The following is a 14,420-nucleotide window of genomic DNA, read 5'->3' as shown; positions in this document are numbered from 1 at the left end:
TACAGAAGACTATCTAATTCCTACACATCAGCAATATAAAGGGTGAAAAATTCTATTCACACCAGTCAGAGATAAATGTTACTTGCCTTGCCTATAAGGGAGGCATATCTGGCTACCCACTAGCAACTCGTAAATAGAGTTGCTAGTTTTATCAAACAGGAAAAAAAAAAAACCATACTCTGTAAGATACCAAAATGATATACTCCATAAAACCACTGGCCCACTATAAGCGACTAAGTTAGTCCCTTAAATCTCATAAGGGATCTGAGTATGATGAGTTGATGCCACACTTAGTGTACAGGGCCAGAGAAAGTAACCAGTTTAGGAGGTAGTATGGCAGAAGACATGAACTGACCTAACAAGAGCACTAGATTTGATTTAATCCCTAGCATTAAAATATCTAGAAGTTGAAAATAATTCAGAGAGTAAAAATTCTTACGAAATATGGAACTTCAAGCTCATGAGACAAAATCTCTGCACAAGTGTGGCAAAAAGCAGTCACTTCCAATGCATAAAAATGTTAGGTCGATTCTGAGGTGATTACATAGTGCTCTTCTGGAAAAGAAATATGCTGAAAAAGATAACATTAATGTTTAATTGTCATTTTAGCACCACAGCCTCCAAGAAAAAGGTCAAGCAGGCATCCACAACAGGCAACTGAAAGCACAGGAACTCGCAGAATAAAACCATCTGGGATCAGGCCTTCACAAACCTTTGTCCTGCACCATCTTAAGCAAAAATTTAACCAGTTATAGGTCAAAGGAAAGTTAACAATTAAAAAATAACTCTCCCATCCCCTAAAGATATATAAAGGAAAGCAAAGCATGGCCATGTCATACATTGCATGTTTTCTGCAAAAATTCTGAACTGAACCAAACCCCCAAATTAGCTAACAGCTGCTCCCCACAAGGCCAGCTTCAACTTATCTTCCTCAGTGTCCTCTGTCAAGCAGCTTCACATATCAGAGGTGGCTAGCTGATAGGAAAGACACAGCATAAGGACTTGGAACATAAAGTGAAACAGGACTGTAGCTTTGCACTCTACAGATAAGCAAGAGTTTTATCTTCATATGAAAACAATACACAAAGTGCTTCTATGTAGTTAAATATAACTGACTAGAAATAAATGTCAAAATAGATCTATTGGTATATATGGGGGAAAAAAAGCCGTAAAGTTATTCATCTTTTGACATTTCCCATTAGAAACCTAGTCCACTCCTACAATGGGTAAATACTACCATAAAGAAATTTTGGCAGCAATCCTAAACCTCCAGAACCTCTTGGTATTTGGCATATTTTGAAGTGGGGTAAAATAAACTTCATGGTCTTTTGATTATCCACACACTCCATTAGGTTCCAAAGATTCAGTAAATACCACAAAAATGATGATATATCAACATTCGGCTTTTTTTCCTTCCCTGACCATGAACTAGGCCACAAAATTAACAGGCCTTTTTAAAGAATACTTATACAGCAAATGACCTCCTAGAGTGAACACTGCTTTTCTATTCTGTCTTGGAAAGTTCTCCAACAGCCTGGCTGCAATTTTTTTGTAGGAAACCAGCATATCCCAAGAAAAGCAAAACAAAGACTACAACAGGCACAGTGATCACTGGGGATTTACCCCCCTGCATATGCCAGATTCCCAGAAGAAAGTTTACTGGCGAGGCTGACCACCCACGAAAATTCTCACAGCATAGTACTGCAACTGGGAAGAGAGAAAGGGAAATTCACATAGGCATCCTCAGATTCCCAGTGTACCCACCTCTCTTGCAGTATCACAACTTCTGGTTAGGGCTAAAACCTTTTTATTACAGTATGGTTGCATCTGAAAAAGGCCTCTCATGAGCACCATCTACTAATATGAACGTGTTTCATAACATTTATCCAACTCTCCATGTATATCGGGGTAAGTCATGTTGGTATAACAAAAGCAGAACAACTTTTACTGCTTGCATAAATCCCAGTTCTCTTTTCTCAGGTTTATGCAGACCTCCTTATGCGATCTCCCCTGATGCTGTTGCCCAGCACTTGTGCTATTTAAAATCACATCTTCATGAACCTGAAAACTACTTGACTAACCCTTGCTGAACTCTGAGCTCCAGATGCTGAACTGCTACTGACACACGTGGGCAAGCGGAAAGCTTGGTCACATGTGTCACCCACCACAGCAGCTGGCATGCTGCCATGCTTTACGACCAGACCATCATTCTCCATCCACACTCTCTCACAGTGATCTTAATAGAGAATCTACATCTAAATTTAAACGCGGTTTGGTGAATCTTCAATGCACTTCGGTAGGAGCCTCCGCGTGCCCATCTCTGCCGCCGGCAGGAGCCCGGCCCGTTTCCCTCCCTCGTCGGCGGGCGGCGGCACACCTCCAGCCTGCGTGCCGGGGCAAAGCAGCCCAGCCGCCGCAGGGCCCCGCCCGCGGGAGGCGGTGGCCGGACCGGCGAGCGGGGCCGCGCCCCGGGCCGAGACCCGGGAGGCTCTGCCCAGGCCTGCGGCGCCCTCTGCCGGGGCCCTACTGGCAGCGCCACCGACAGAGCGGGCTCGCGGCGTTCCGGTCCGGCACGCAGGCAGGCAGTTAGTTGTGTGAGTCCTCACCGGTGCCACGGCTGCCCGAGCAATGCCCTCGGCTTCCTCCCGGCCCTCCGCCACCGCCTCGTCCAGCTCGTTCCCGCTGCCCCAAGCCCTCTCGCTGGGCTCCTCCGAGAAGGACACTGGCCCTCCTCGGCCTCCCCCAGGCCAGGCAAACCTAGTCCCTCCACCCTGCCCGCTGGTGCCAGCCCCAGCCGGCTGGGTAGCCTGGCTGTGAGCCTCTGCCTCGCATACTGGGGAGCATGGCAGGCACCGGAGGATTCAGCCAGCCTCCAGCGCCAGAGGTTAAATATCACTGTGCCTAGCGTACTGTCAAGTCTGGGGTCTCTTAATACAAGTCATTTTGCTGTTGGATACTAAATAAAGACAAAAACTTCTGCTATTTCTTGTATGGTTGACACAGCATGCCTTCTTTGTAAATAAAATGATATTTTCTCCATATATGTAACATATGTAATAATAAAATGCTACTAAATCTTAGCAGACAAGATTCTTGTGTACAGAATTCCTTCTGCAAAGATAAGCAAAATCCTCACTTTCCTCCAAATTAAATGCAGTCAAATATTAATATTCTCCATAATTATAGCAGAAGCTTCTTTTTTTTTTTCTTGAAAGAGTTTCTTACCTTACAAAGCACATCATTCCCATCATCCTCCTCTTTGACACGCAAAGAATTAAGATTTGTGCAGGAGTCTGAGTCTGATATCTCCAGTGAGCTATTGTCTTTTTCTGATCCATCACACCTGTCGGTGGAATCACTATCCTGCTCCCAGTCAATGAACTCCAAGTCATCTGAAATACAATATTTGTATAAAGAGTTTTTCTTAATCACCATGTATTATTCATAACCACAAGGTCAGAGTAACACTACAGTTATCCCAAACTTGAGAAAACAAATGCAATGTTATTTTTTTTTGCATATGTTCAACTGATCTTTAACTATTTTGTAATCCTGTCTCTCATAAAATCTGAATTGTAGAAGCAGACAATGTTCCGCGAAAAAAGATACAAAAATTACATACAAATAAGATTTCAAAGCACTACTGCCAAAGATATTTAACTGAGGTAGGAAGGGGATTTTTAGTTTAGTAGTTATTAGCTTTCCTAGGGTTAAGTGCTTTGTTTTGGGGGCATTTTTGCCCAATTGCATTTGATTTACCAGTGCACCTGTTCAGAAATCAACTGCTCTAAGCAAACATCTCAGACAGTGATCTGGAATAGCTGAAAACTTAGTGTAAGTTAACATCTACTATTAGTGGTAACCCCCTCACAGAAATAAAAAAGCTAGTTGAAATGGTCACTTCCTAAAACACCATGGCTAAATACACACATCAGCAAAACAAGCCTCTAAGCACATCAGGGAGAGGGTTGTTTAGGATAATTCAACAGAAATAGGCACAAGGAAAGACATGGTATTTTCAAATAACCTCATACTTCTGAGGAGCTCCTGAAGGCAGTGGAAGCCTGAGCTGCTGTAGCAGCCTCCCCACCCTTCAGGTCCAAGTGCCACAAGGTACTGAGAGGAAGAATGTATTTTGTATAAGTGAGCATGTTTGGAGGAGAATGGATGAAAGCTTTTTTGGGTTTGCTTTTCTGCTTCTGTAAATGGCACATTTCTAACACCAGAAGAGTTGTGTGTAGGGGAGAGGCAGCAGAGAAAGGAGGCACCTGCAGAATGCTCCAAGCATCTGTACAGACCTATGAAACCATGGCAGTACCTTCTGGACTTGGCAGTGCTACTATAGTCTAAGTCACTAGTTTCTTCATGGAACTTCCAAACTCTGAAGTCACCCAGAGAAATAAACAGCTCTGGTGTTGCCTGTTTTTTCCACACACATGAATGCACTTCTGTCTCTAACTACGAGAAAGCTTCATCAGAAATTTTAAACACAGACATGGGTGACCAGGCAGAACACACAGGTCTCTGTGGAAGATGTGTGGCAAGCTGCGTGTAACTTGTGGTAAGGACTATGAACTCCTTTATAAAATACCAGGCAATCAGTTTTATCTTGTCTTTCTCAGATACTGTTGCCATACTTACAACTGTACCTACACATGCACACACACACAGAGAGATACATGTGTACAATACTGTAAATAGTATATAAGATGGTTACTTGGAAAAGCATGGAAATTACAGTTCATTTACTCCCCACTGCTTTCAGTAACTGCTTTTAATATATTCTGGGTTTTAGAAGGAAAAACAGGAAATTATTTTATTGCCTCAGTACTTCAAGGAGATAACATAATGCATCAGGGTTTCTTCATCTACACAAAGAAACAAGTTTTGCTGTCTTACAAGAGTAAAAACACATCTGTGTGATGGAGAGAATTAAAGATTAAAACCTGCAGGATATACTTGCAGGAGACAAGTCCAATAGAATGATATTAATGACAGGTTAGAAAGATTCCTTGTGAGCATTAGACTGCAGTCTAGAAAATTGTAGCCTTTCCATTTCCAAAAGAAGGAAAGAAAATTACTAGGAATTACAAAAGATGACCAATAGATAGGTCAACAACAGTGCTGTATCAGTGACAAAAATATGAATCAAAAGAGGAAGAGTAAGAATTTTTCTTTTAAACCTAGGGAGCATGTTTACCTGAATTCTCAACACATCAAACAGGAATTAAATTAGCCAATTCATTTGCTCAACTCACAGTGGTGTTTGAACACTTTGCCAGACTTCCAGGATGTGAAGTCTAATTGTAATACTTCAGATCTAGCTTAAGAATTACACAGCTAACCTGATTTATTTTTCACATTGAAAATACCTCCTTGCAGTTCTAATTCAAATTATACATTATCCTAAGTAATGCTTAAACAACAGCACACAAGTAAAGGTTTTTTCAGTCTCCAGCTGCACTTTTTAATCAATTTCTGTCCCTGCTGTCATCCTGTGCTCCATAAATTAGAACAGAAGTCCTAAGAATAAAATTCATGGTTGTCTGCACAGCAAACCACGTTTGTAAAGCAGGTTGTGGCACAGTATCTGTACCACAGCACAGAGATGGAAATAGTACAAATAAACTGTAATACACTGAAATGAACTGACATGCTTTATTCAATGCTGTCTAATCTGGCCAACTAGGCTCCTTTATTCCAAGGTCCAAAACTTTTTGTACAGAATTTATACTAAGAGCTTATTCTATACTCAAAATTGATGGAAAAAAAAACTCCAACTGATTTAACCAAATTAGGATTAGATCATGTTTTGTCAGAATGACCTCAGAGTCATTTCATTTTAGCACATGACAGATCTGCTTGCATTTGAACTTACCTTCATTGCTTCTGTCCTCATGACTGCTAGGCAAATCCTCTATTTCGGAAGCATGATTTTTTTTGGTCTGTAACCTTGGAACCAATGTTTTATTTCCATCGTCTGAAAAATCGCTGCCACTAGAGGTCCATGTTATGCCCTCAGCTTCCTTAGAGCTTTCAGCAGCAGCAGATCCTTTAAAAAGAATTGCAAACTGTTAGATTGTTACAGAAATGTCATTTTGTTAAATTTAAAATTCTTAAATTATACTGGTTTTGAACTGGAAAAGAAGTATCAAATCTGTCACCAGGCAGACAGCAATACTAGAGCATTAACTCACACATACTTCTTACACATATATGTATTATTTTGGTTCTCCACAATAAATGCTCACACTTCATTTTATACAATGAGGCTATCACTTTGTCCTTCACCACAGTGAAGACATACAGTGTCTGACAGTTTTCTACAAACAGTCCTTTTAAAATGGTAAGTGTCCTTTTAAAATGGTAAGTGGATTAAATAAAGACTGTCCTTAGAACTCTGAGTTTGGAATTTCTCCTACTTATACAAAGAACAACAAAAGACTGAAAGTACTCCATCAGCAGTGACTGCTCTCTGGTTTTGTCCTGAGAGAAAAAGAATTTAATCTCCTCAGGAGTAACAAATAAAGAGCTGCATTTTGGAGTGAGACATTTGAATTCAAAATATCTTTATTATTTTAAATAACAAGGAGAAAAGGATTGATGCATGGACCATACATAATTAGCAATCATAGGAAGGCAGAAGATTGTATTTTCTATCACTACTAAAGCTTTTTAGGTAAATGGAAAATTAGACAATTATTGGAGATTTGGAATTAGGCAGGAAGGCCCAGAAGAGAGAAACACAACCGCAACTTCTTCTGCAACACACAAAGATTGTTTTCAAAAACCTGAAGTACAATTTTGAACCCCAAAAGGTGACCAAGGTCACCTACTTGACTCCAACAGAAGCAGCAGAGGTGCTGGAGCATCCTCTTTCATTCTTCTCCTCGAAACGGGAAAAAATGGAGGGAATTAATAGGTCCTTCTCCTCTTTATTATGCCTAGAGTTCTTTTTTTTTTTTTTAATCACAATATTAACAGACTTGGGTGCATATAAAAGACAATGAAAGCAGGAGGTTGGCAACATTCTGATTTTCTGTCTGTTGTTGCTCCTACTTACAAAGTATCTGTTTTTCTCTCATGCCTGCTTGTCTATCTCTAGCAGAAGAAAGAGTAATTTCACCCACTGACTAGACAGCTAAGGGCTGTTTTTCATTCTCCTCTTAAAAATGTGAAGAATTTAAATATCCTGTCCCTGCTGGAACATGCACTATATACAGCATTAACGATGCTTCCTTCACCTGCTCAAGAGCAATAGCTGAACTGCCTGCAGCTTTGTAGGATATATTTCTGGCACTCCAGGTGAATAGAGGAGCCCAATCACAGTAGCATCACAACTGTGCCTCTTACCAAAATTAGCTTCTGATTACAATAACAGAGAGGAAAGCAAACAGTATTTTGAGCAAACTTCTTACTTGCTAAAGGGCTAAACAGCACTAACATGAAATAGTTATACCTCCTGCACATTCAGCAGATGTTAACAGTGCTCCAAGATGCTTCTTAATCCTGGATTTCTTATCAGTAGGTCTCAGGGACTATATTAAAAAGAGACAGATTTAATCACCATGACATTAAAGACAATTTTAACATGTAGCAATATACTCAAAACTGTTGCTATTCACCTCCCCCAACTTAGTAGCACAATTTCAAGTGAGTTTTTCTATCTTCTGCTAAACTGCAATATAACAAATGAAGTAATAATGCATGAGAACAGTATCATAAAATCTGAATTTTCATTGTTTTGGAAAATATAAACTTCTCATGACTATGACAGGAATCACATCTGACCTTGTGAAGAACTAGAGCCAGTATTTTCAGCATTAAAATGTCAAAAGTGGGCAGGAAGAGCACGCTTGATAAAGCATGTGCCCTGATCAAGGGTTATAGAAAGAAGCACTCACTGGCCCTGTCTCTGATTTTATTAAATCCCACAAGCAATGCAATACTGACTGCTCAGTACCAGAGGAAGAAATAGAAAAGCACCTTGATTGAAAATGATTTTCATCACAAAGCACTTCCTACTCAATGCTGGCTGAATGACCATCTCTGTTCATGACCAATGAGACCAATACACACACAAAACTTAAGTATAATTTGATATATGATCCAAAAGAGCATCTGCACCTAGATCTGCAGGGTCATCAAAAAACAGGATTTTATACAGCAAATTCATTACTGCAAGCATACTCTTTAGAATGGCTGAAGAAAGTGGGGTTGTTTAGTCTGGAGAAAGCTCAAGGGGGGACCTTATCACTCTATGACAACCTAAAAGGAGGATGAAGAGAGGAGGTGGCTGGTTTCTTCTTCCAAACAAGTGATGGGACAAGAGGAAACAGCCTCAAGCTGCACCAGTGGAGGTTTAGATTGAATATTAAGGAAAATGTATTCCCTGAAAGGGTGGTCAGGTACTGGAACAGGCTTCCCAGGGAAATGGTGAAATCATCATTCGTGGAAGTGTTCAAAAACAAAACAGCATAGGTGAGGCCCTTAGTGACATGGTTTAGTGATGGACTTGGCAGTACTGGGGTAACAGTTGGACTTGATGATCTTAACGGTCTTTTCCAACTTAGTTGATCCTATCTAGCAAAAAATCTTCAGATGAGAACTAGAATCTTTGTTCTGTATTCTGTAGGAAATGCAGCACTCCATCCCAAAAATCAAATAACTTTTGTATCCTTTAGTGTATCATTGAAACTTTCCAATTGATGTTATCTAGAATATAAAAGGTTAACCTATGTTCAGAAAACTATGAGTTAAGACAATGCCCTCATGTAACCTTGGTTTCCATATTTGTCTACTTTGACATTTGTAAAAATATGCTGTTCATTGGGAAACAAAAAAGGGCAACATCTTGTAATGCAGTCAAGCATGGAAACTGGTTTACTGTCAGTTTACATCTTTTTCTTACGCCACTAAGCCAGCCTTTTACCTCCAGCACTGAAGTGCTCTGAAAACCATCCCCACACCTAAGCCACGCATTGGAAACTGAAGTAGCAGCCCCTGATGTCCTGACATTTGACTTTTTCAGCTGTAGGGGTGTCTCATCTGGGAAGGATGTGCATTCCACGTTCCAAAATCGCTTCCGCTATGAGGGAAAAACAAACCCATTAAAGCACTGTGTACACGCAATTCTGTTAAGTTTATTTATCTAGACTGCCCCTTAGTATTTTCTGAATACTTACAAACAAATTTCAATTTTTGATGAGTTGGGTGAAAAAAAGCCCTGAACAGTTGCAACTATTTTTATGCAACACTAAATACTACCACCACCACCAATGTCATGGGTAACTTTAATTTTTGGTAAGTATATTCCTTTCTGTTGCCTAAGTTACATTTGCATTACCTGCCAACTGCCAGTGAAGCTGAAAATATTACCCTGAACAGGAACAGCTCTGCAAAATATACTTTAACTAAATAATTCCTTGAAATTTGCATTTAAACTGATTTAATTCTGTTATGCAGGGGGTAAAATCAGATATCCCTATACAGCCCTCCATTAAAAAACAACCCCCCCCAAAAAAACCAAAAAACCCCACAACCCAATCCAAAATTCAGACTCTTTCAGCTCTAAGAATAACATTTGATTTCATAACCATTACCCAAAAAATAGTAGATTAAGTGTTGCCTACTCCTTATATGGGATGCCAGGAGTCATTTGGATTAAGGTAAGTCGTGGAACAGGATGCTGATTGGCATCAATGCTTATCTACATCATAGCATCCTGCTATGCATCTCATGCAACAGATTTTAATGCTGAGAATAGCTGAGGATGAGAATTGCCTGTTATCACATTCAAAGTTATCTTTCAGATTCTACACTAGTTTCGACACATAAATTGATCTTGAGCATGATAAACATCTTAGCCCACTATACTACTGAAATTTATCTTACAAAACATTGACTATATTATCTGCCCGAATGCGTCTTTCTTCTTCTATTTTCTCTCAACCAAGTATACTTCTTACATATATTTAAGAATTACTCCAAAGTTACGTTAATCATCATATACATATTCAGCCAGGCTAGTCAATAAGGACTAACACACACTTTAAACTAAGAAACATATGCAAAGAAAGAAAGAAAGAAAAAAAAAGTCTGCCAACTTTTGTCCATTTTGTAACTGACAATGCATATTTTTTTCCTCTACATCGTTTGAGTACTCAGCAGAATGAAACAAGTACTTCCCAAAGGCATCTTACTTCACCCTCCAGTCAGCCAGTCCTATTGTCACCGTGTGTAAAGTCAAACAAGTGGGCTTTACAGTTTCCTCTGACAGTAAGTGACCTTGCCAAGATCCTCTTCTAAAATTGCTGTGGATGTTTACACCCCAAAGCAGCTACTACAAGAGGTCATTATCACCAAAGTCAAACTGTACCCATAACTACTCCCACAGACCTACAAATGAGACACAGTACAATCTTGAATCTGATGTGGTATTAAATAAGGAATCGAAAACACTTTAAATAAGGACACAATGTCAAGTAAGGAGGCTATAGCAGTTGAAACAAGAACATTTAACCTTATAATACAAAGATAATCTAAACCCTGCCTTCCTCCCAGTGAAGCTGCTAGTCCAAGCCTCGATCTCCAGAGACATGAACCTGTACATTGTGCTATCCTCTTGGTAAGTACTGCTGTCTCTGCACAGAAGAAAGCATGGACAGGGCAAATATTAACAACTGAAACACATCAAGTCCCCTTTTTTGGTTCTGCAGGAATATGTCACAGCAAGGCCTCACTCCAGTTGGAGGCATTTACTTTACCTTCATGTCCCCCAGAATGGACCACTTCTGTTAGGGTCAGTTAACAGTACAGCCAGTCAGTGGTGCACCAAGGCTCAAAACCATACCATGGCTCTAGTTTAGGGTTTATTTGCTTGTTAACCTTACACATATAAGCAGGGCTTCCAGCACTGGCTGTTCTCACAGCCTCTAGATTTCGCAAGATACATCTTGCAGACAAAAATTCACAGCACAAAATACAGTTCACCTATTTCTTAAATGGCACACTCCAGTTTTGAAGAATCTGTGCCAAAAATAGCACTATGACTTGCATGTGAGTTTACAATACACTGCTTTTGATGGTCAATTAAAAGCAAAACTAGTCACAAATAAGTGAGAGTCCAGAAATGCATGCACAAAGAGTTACATGAAACAGGCTTAATAATCTATTTCTATTGTTACAAAGCCTAATAAACACAGAGCTAGAGAATTATCCTCCCTTAAGTTTCTCATCCATGTTATTCTTTAAATCATGACACTCCCTCACCAACAGAATCCTTCCACTTCTCTCTACTGTGCCATACCGATGGAGCAAAGAGTCAGGGGACAATCAGCAGAACATAGCAGAAGTATGGCCAGTAGAGCACAACTGTCGAGATGTGGAAAAAAAATGCTATATGAGAATCAGCAAGACAAAAGCTACATGCTAATGCCCTCTCCCTTAGTTAAGAAGGGTTAGGGTGCATATAGAAAAGCTATGCTTATAAAAGAAGATAATCTGAAGGCCGCACTGTTCCCAAAGAAATGCAGTAACAACACTGAGTTCTCTTTAGTCTTGAGTCATAAGGTTAATCATAATTTTTTTCCTCTGGCTTAAAAATGGGGCACATAAAGAAATCTTGTGTAATTTAGTAATGTTATGCATAAAGGGTCTAGAGACAAGCCTTAAAAGAGCTACAGCATGTAGACCTGGCATACCTCACAAAAAAAATCAAGATTTATTACAAAACTAGTCAGGCAAAGAATCTTCTGAATTGCACAGAGCATCTGAAATCTCTGGTCACAAAAGCATTGCATTTTGTCTCTGGAGCAGTTCCTTACAAAGGAGTGACAAAAAAATTACTCCTGCTGGTGTCAGTGGAACTGGGATCAAGCCATCCACATAAAAGGCACCACAAGCAATCCTTCCCCCATTACTCCTTTAGTTATTTCCAGTGAGATGAAGGTAAGTCAGCCTACATGGGTGTAGATGTAAGGAAAAGTGAGACATGCTGAAAATTCAATTAGCGTAACAGTTATGCAACAGACTACTAAATGTATGGGGTTTTAAACAGGTGGTCCTACCTAGAACATCTCCACTCAACCAGTCTTTATTGTTCCTCATGCTAAATACTTGTTACCTAGAAGTACCCTATAGTGACAGGGACTGTACGCTCAAAGACTACTTACAATACAGCCCTTTTCACCCTAGGCAATTACTTTCCTGGGGCTACTCCAAAAATCATGGAATGAACCCCCAGGAAAACATGACCTATGCAAGCTTAGTTAAGCAAGAATATAAATTAATATATGCTGACATTGCAGAAAAATAAAATCACAGAATAGGAATACTATTGAAATATATTTTGTATTTATAACTGATGCCAAGCAGTTAGAGAGAAATTTGCATTCTATCAAAATGGTTAAAACAGAATTATTTTAGAAAAGCTTTCACAAGATTATTCAAAACATTTAGGATACAGTATCAGTATCATACCCTTTTCTGTGTTACCAGGTTGATTTGGGTTTTTACATTGTTTAATAGTCAGTAAATGGAAAAGACTGCTGTCTTTTCACTTGACCTGCAGAGTTTTCATTGACAAAGTAATGAGGAACATTATCTGTGTCTGCAAAATAAACTACTATTATGAGAAGCTGTCATCACATTACAATGAATTGATTAAACCTTAGCAGCTGAAGTGGGCAGGTTTTCACAAGTCAAGAACATCAAAATTTTTCAAAGAAAATATGTAGAGTGTCTGTATTGAAGAGTAATTTTAATGTATGTTATTTGAGGCTTGATATTTACATTTACTTCTATAAAAATTATTTTAAAATGTGGTTCTATTTTAAAAAATGGTGTAGAATATTCAGAATTTTATTTATATCCTAAATGGGAAATGAAATGCTACAGAGTCCAGATCTGTCATTTGGACTCTGTATAAAGCAAACAACCGTGCTTGTCTTTCAGCAGCACCTCAATATTAGAATAAGCACTGCAAATCAGAGACAGCATCCTAATGACCATCCTGCAGACTCCATCAAACACAAAATACCACGATAAGGAGACTGCAAAAAGCAGCATGGGGCCTTCTCCCTCTACTCCCACCCATGCTCAGAGAAGCTAAGCTGGTCAAAACAGTATTAAGCCTAACAATTTTGACAAGGTTTCCTCTTACAGGTTTCCTTTCCCGGCTGTTTTCCCTGACTGTAACCTAATAAAGAGGCTGAATTACACTTTCCCCTCGGCACAGCTGTGCTTCTACTGTGCAAGGATGAAGAAAAAGGCACTGGAACAGGTTGCCCAAACAAGTGGTTAAGTGCTCCACCCCTGGCAGGCCACGTTGGACAGAGCCGTGGGTGACATGGTCTAGTGCGAAGTGTCCCTGCCCATGGCAGGTGGTTGGAACTGAATGATCTTAAGGTCCTTTCCAATCCAAACCATTCTATGATTTTAAAACCTCAGAGTTGCGCAACCAGCACCACCACACATGCGGCGAAGAGCCCGTTTTCCCGCCCCCCTGCCCGGCGCACCCGTCTCGCCTCGGAACGACCCCCAGCGAGCTATACCCCTCCAGCAGCCCGCGGGGGGAGGCGCGGCAGGGCCCAGCAGCTGGAGCCTCCGGGCCGCTTCCCGGCAGCCCGCGCTCGGCGGGCCCCTGCTATCACCTGCCCGGACAAGGCGCCGGAACCCCCCCCTGCCCGGGGAGCCGGCTGAGTGTCTTTTACACCGGGGCCAGGCGGGGAGGGAGGAGCGAGCCCGAGCTGCGGACTCGCGTGTGGGTCTGAGCGGGCAGCAGGGCTGCTGCTCCTCCGCCGCCACCTTTGCCCGCCTTGCCCTCACACCAGGGCTGCAGGAGGGGTCGGCCCTGAGGGAAGCGCAGGGCAGAGCGGCCCTCGCCCGCCACAGCCCCCTCCCGTCCCGCGCGCAGGTACCTTCCTACTGGGCATCGCCCCCTGACAAGGCAGCCACGTCCGCGGTCACGTGGCGGGGGAGCCCCGGGGGGCGGGGCCAAGAGGATCCCCCCCCAAGCGCGCTCCCCCTGGGAGGTGAGGCGGGACAGGCTTTGTGTCCCCGCCTCCTACAGCTTTGGCGCCGAGAGAGTCGCGGCTCCTGATTGGGCGGGCGAGGCGGAGCGCGGGTGACGTTCCTCTCCGGGCAGCGGCAGGAGCTCCTGAAGACAGGAAGGACTCGCTGTGCACATGCGCAGCGCGGCGGCTATTGGATCGGTTGGCGGGGCGGGATGGGGGTGGCATCTGTGAGGGAGGGGGGCCGTAGCTCTCTTCATCCGCGCTACCCTATTACCGCCGTGGTGCGGCGCCCTGGCAGCTCTCATCATTGCACATCTTTCTCTCCGTGCCTCCCTTCCTCCGGAGTGCCGAGGCGAAGGCCAGGTGCCACACCCTCGCCCCGCACCAGGGTTGCTGGTTGACGGC

The 14,420-nt window shown here is 41.8% G+C and overlaps 1 protein-coding gene across 2 annotated transcripts in view; it reads right to left on the bottom strand.

Annotated features, from left to right (window-relative positions):
- Positions 1-14,011, bottom strand: part of SPIDR (scaffold protein involved in DNA repair) — a 204,188-nt gene extending 190,177 nt beyond the window's left edge. For both annotated transcript variants that reach the window (XM_057397746.1, XM_057397747.1), the window contains exons 1-5: positions 13,920-14,011; positions 8,933-9,088; positions 7,460-7,538; positions 5,879-6,052; positions 3,226-3,392 (exon numbers count right to left, since the gene is read on the bottom strand). In XM_057397746.1, coding sequence (XP_057253729.1) covers positions 3,226-3,392; positions 5,879-6,052; positions 7,460-7,538; positions 8,933-9,088; positions 13,920-13,934 — 591 coding nt within the window. In that variant the 5' untranslated portion in view covers positions 13,935-14,011. The remainder of the gene's footprint in view (positions 1-3,225; positions 3,393-5,878; positions 6,053-7,459; positions 7,539-8,932; positions 9,089-13,919) is intronic.
- Between the last annotated feature and the right edge of the window lie 409 nt (positions 14,012-14,420).

The sequence above is a fragment of the Pezoporus wallicus genome, unplaced genomic scaffold, assembly GCF_028554395.1.
Source record: "Pezoporus wallicus isolate ANWC-B61680 ecotype Strahan unplaced genomic scaffold, APGP_CSIRO_Pwel_v1 contig_227, whole genome shotgun sequence".
Lineage (NCBI taxonomy): Eukaryota > Metazoa > Chordata > Aves > Psittaciformes > Psittacidae > Pezoporus > Pezoporus wallicus.
This window is presented reverse-complemented; position numbering and strand designations above follow the sequence as displayed.